Source organism: Triticum dicoccoides, chromosome 1B, assembly GCF_002162155.2.
Source record: "Triticum dicoccoides isolate Atlit2015 ecotype Zavitan chromosome 1B, WEW_v2.0, whole genome shotgun sequence".
NCBI classification, from domain to species: Eukaryota; Viridiplantae; Streptophyta; class Magnoliopsida; order Poales; family Poaceae; genus Triticum; species Triticum dicoccoides.
The window spans coordinates 141,861,901-141,865,742 of NC_041381.1; the positions used below are offsets into that span (position 1 = coordinate 141,861,901).

At 50.7% G+C, this 3,842-nt stretch overlaps 1 protein-coding gene across 1 annotated transcript; it reads left to right on the plus strand.

The window, feature by feature from the left end:
• The first annotated feature begins 1,236 nt into the window (after positions 1 to 1,236).
• Positions 1,237 to 2,680, plus strand: LOC119302824. Its single transcript, XM_037579863.1, has one exon. The coding sequence runs from the start codon at positions 1,420 to 1,422 to the stop codon at positions 2,389 to 2,391; it is 972 nt and encodes a 323-aa protein (XP_037435760.1). The 5' UTR covers positions 1,237 to 1,419; the 3' UTR covers positions 2,392 to 2,680.
• The last annotated feature ends 1,162 nt before the right edge of the window (positions 2,681 to 3,842 follow it).

Here is a 3,842-nt window from a genome sequence, read left to right on the forward strand (position 1 = left end):
CAAAAAAAAAAAAGGAAAAAAAGAAGAAGAATTAACGGATGCATGCTCTGGAGAGTACTCCACGTGTCCACCATACCACAGAATGAAAAACATGCGGACGCATGCCACCTTCCATTGTTACAACTAAGGTCGTCCTCGTCCAATTATACATTTTTCTCTGTGTATAGGAGTTGAAGATAACATGTACCAACTTTCCCCTCAAAAGAAAAAAACGTGTACGAACTCTCATTCTAACGGCAAACACAGCACATTGTACTCTAAACCATGTTTACCAACCATTTTAGACATTAACGGTAGAAAACAAGTGTGGAGAGACCCACTGCTCCTACGGGTCGCCGGGTAAAACCCTAGTGGCCACCCCGTCTTCTTCCATTCCCCCGCACCTCACCACCATCGGAAGAAGCCGGCGGGCAAAGCCTGCCTGGCGGGTGGCGGCGAGCTCTCCTTGAGCTAAAGGAATTCTCGTGGATGGAGTTTGCAGCATTTGTGGACGCCGCACGCACCCGCGTAGGTCGGATGCCGGATTGACGGCCTCGGGACATCTCATAAGTGGCCATGTTGCAACGGCTATGAGTGCAGGGGGTGGCCGGTCACAGCGTCAACGGCGGCGCCTGTAATGTGCCGGGGAGGCTTTCCAAGCCCTCATTTGTTGCAATGCGAATTTTTCTAATTCCCTTTCACGGTGGCGGCGGTACATCTTCTTAGTCCTTGTATGGGGGGAGATTTATGGAATGATGTGGTTGTTCGCGCGATGCGAAGCATCCTATGTCCATCCTCATGGACCTACCTTCACCTCCCCAAGTGCCACGTCGAACGATGACACAAGCACGCGCAAGAGCTATTGGAGATCGATGTGACATCTCTCCTTGATGAGCTTCCATATGATCCACATGAGACATAGCTACTGCCTCAATCCGGAATGCTATGCGTGCTTAGGTATGAAGAAGACCACCTCGGGGATGCTCGGAAAGAAGATCAAGTCCCCAAATACATGGACAAAGAAGATCGACGAAGGAGACCACAAAAAGGCTACAATAGCCGGACATCCGCCCCTAGTCCGGACAACCGACCCCTGATGGATACAACAACAACAGCAGCAAGTTCAATGATGATGAGCTACAGGAGCCGAACATCCGGCCCAACAGCCCCGGACATCCGGCAGGCCCCCGAATATCCGGCCCGAGGAGTACAATACTCAATCCTATCAATTGATCCATTAGAAGTAGAGATATCATTTCGTAAAGGTTGAGAAATTTCTCACCAAGAGGGTATCTCCACGCGGTTTGGCCCCTTGTTACTTTCGCCGTCTGAGTGTGCGCTCGACCTGTGCGCTCGACCTCTCTTGCCTCCTGTCGTCGACTTCTTTCCCCACCACCACCACCACCACCACCATCAGTCCATCACCACCTTGTTCGATCGATGGACTGGGTAGCAGAGCAGCAGGATCTGGGTGGCTTCGGGCTTGCCGGCATCTGCCGCGAGGTCACCCGAGTCCTCTGCGCCACCATCTTCAATTCCTCCTGCTTAGGTCCCATGCTGCTCTCCCTCATCTTGCCCTGCGCCAATGACGTCCTTAGCTCCCGCGTCGACTCCAACCAAGACAGCCTCCTCCGCCTCGCCGCGTACTGGGCCGCCTTACTTCTCTTCAAGCTCCTCTACTTTGGTCTCTGCTACGTGTTCACGCTCTTCTGCACCTGCGCCTACGTGTTCCTAGTCGCCTCTCTCTATTGCACCGGCGGCGATTTCGCCGCCGCCAATCACGGCCGCCACGCCCTCCCAGTCGACCCGTCCAGGCGGCTTAATCGCACCTTCTTCTTCCTCGCAATCCCTCTACTGATCACATTCTACGCCGGCGCCCAAGCCTGGATCGCGCTCCAGCAGCTGGACGCTCCGGGCGTGGTCACCCTGCCGCTGCAGCTCATGGGCGGGGCCGCGTGCCTTGCCGGCGCCGCGTACGCCGCCGTCGTCTGCCAGCTGGCCTGCGTGGTCTCCCTCCTCGAGGACGCCTGGCTTCTCACCGCCATACGCAGGAGCCGCGCGCTCCTCGCCGGCAAGTTCTGGCCGGCGGCGGCCATCTTCCTCACGCTCGACGCCTGCATCGTGGCTCTGCTAATGGCCTACACGGTTCTGGTGGTGGCGGTGCGCGACGCGCTGGGGCTGCGTCTCGCTTTCCTGCTGGCTGCGGGAGTTGGGATGACAGTCGCTCTGTGGGCGGTGCTCGTCGTCACGCTGGTGGCGCAGCCGGTGGTGTACCTCGTCTGCAAGAACCACCACCACGAGGTCGTTGACAACGTCCACCTCAACTACGTCGGAGAGTACGAGCGGCTCGCCGTCGACGGCGACAATGGCGTGGAGCTGCAGCCGGCGCCGCAGGTCACTACAACTGCCTAGTCCATCCAGTTCAGTGAGTCCCCGGCCCCCAGACCCCAGCCGGCAGTACTACTACTCTATTCATTCTTGGATTTGAGAGACAATTAAAAGTACTACTCCTATGTTTTGAGACAATTAGTAAGTGCGTTAGCTACCTTCATCACAGTTTGAATGTATTAGTCGTATGATGACTACATCTCATCCGATTTTGGCACATCATGTGTGTTTGGTTCTTGTATATATTTGTGTGACGCTGTGAGCTAGTATAATTGTTGAGCTTATTAACTTTAGTAGTACTCTCTTTTATTTACTCTGTGTATTAGCTTCGATTGGCGTTAAATTTTACTATAAGGTTTGATCAAGTTTGTAGAAATTGATATAAACATTTATAATAAGAAATCATTATGATGTGAAAATATACTCAATAATGAATCTATAGTGTTGATTTGGTGGTGTATGTGCTAATACATTTTTCGACAAACCTGGTGAAAAATTATAAATTTGACTAGACAAAGCTAACTAATTACTCGGCTAGTATAACCGTATGTAGTTCATATTGAAATCTTTGAAAAAACTTACATTTAGGAATGAAGGGAGTATGTATATGCGAAAAAACGGAGGGATACATGCATTTGACCCATTTGTCACATTTTTTCGTTTGTACGTGAAATTTTATACATGAGTAGAATACTCGGCTAGTTTTGGAATTGCCGGTTATTTTTAATATTCTTTAAAATTCGTCTGTGGATCCGAAAGAAAAATAAAATTCTGTGTCCATGGCTAAACGGCATGGACGTCGTTCGGCGGTGACACGAAACATAAGCGCCCGCTAGTTGTCCGGTCCGATATTTGCGTGTCGACGCCTCCTCGATCATCAACCGCTTTGGTGGCCATGGTGGCGTATCCAAAGAATAATATGCTCCTACCGCTAGCAGTTGACGCGTGCAGTAAAGTAGTAAAACGATGAGAAGATGAAAAGCGTGTTGTGCTGGTACAGAAACTAGCTCGACCAGTCTAGTGCTGGAAAAAGTCCATTTTGAACCTTGAATTTGTAAGGGTTCGGCGAAACGAATCCTAAGTCGAAATCCCGGTCAATTGCACCCTGAACTATGCAATCCCGGTCTAAATTAAACCCTAGCAAAAGTCAACCGGGATTTGTCTAGCTATTGGACAAAGGAGCGGCATGTTGACCACTGTGTGTGCGCCGGTCCTTCGCGCTGGGTCAGCCCATTTGTTTTTCTATTTGCTAAAAAAAGTGTCTTTATTTTTCTGTCGCACGCACAGGCGTAAAACGTTAACTCAGTATTTGCAACAACAAATGCGCTGGTACAACTAGCTGAGCGAGCGACCGAATGCGTTCATATGGCAACACAAAACAATAAGGGCCTGCTCGGTTCAAGGGAAAGGAAAGTGTAGGAGCGAGAAAGGGAAGGAGGTACAAAACATCGGAAAGAAAATTGATGTACGTGCAT

What these genes read in the sequence shown, in the direction of transcription:
- LOC119302824 (XM_037579863.1), top strand. Translation starts at nt 1,420, where the DNA reads ATGGACTGGGTAGCAGAGCAGCAGGATCTGGGTGGCTTCGGGCTTGCC.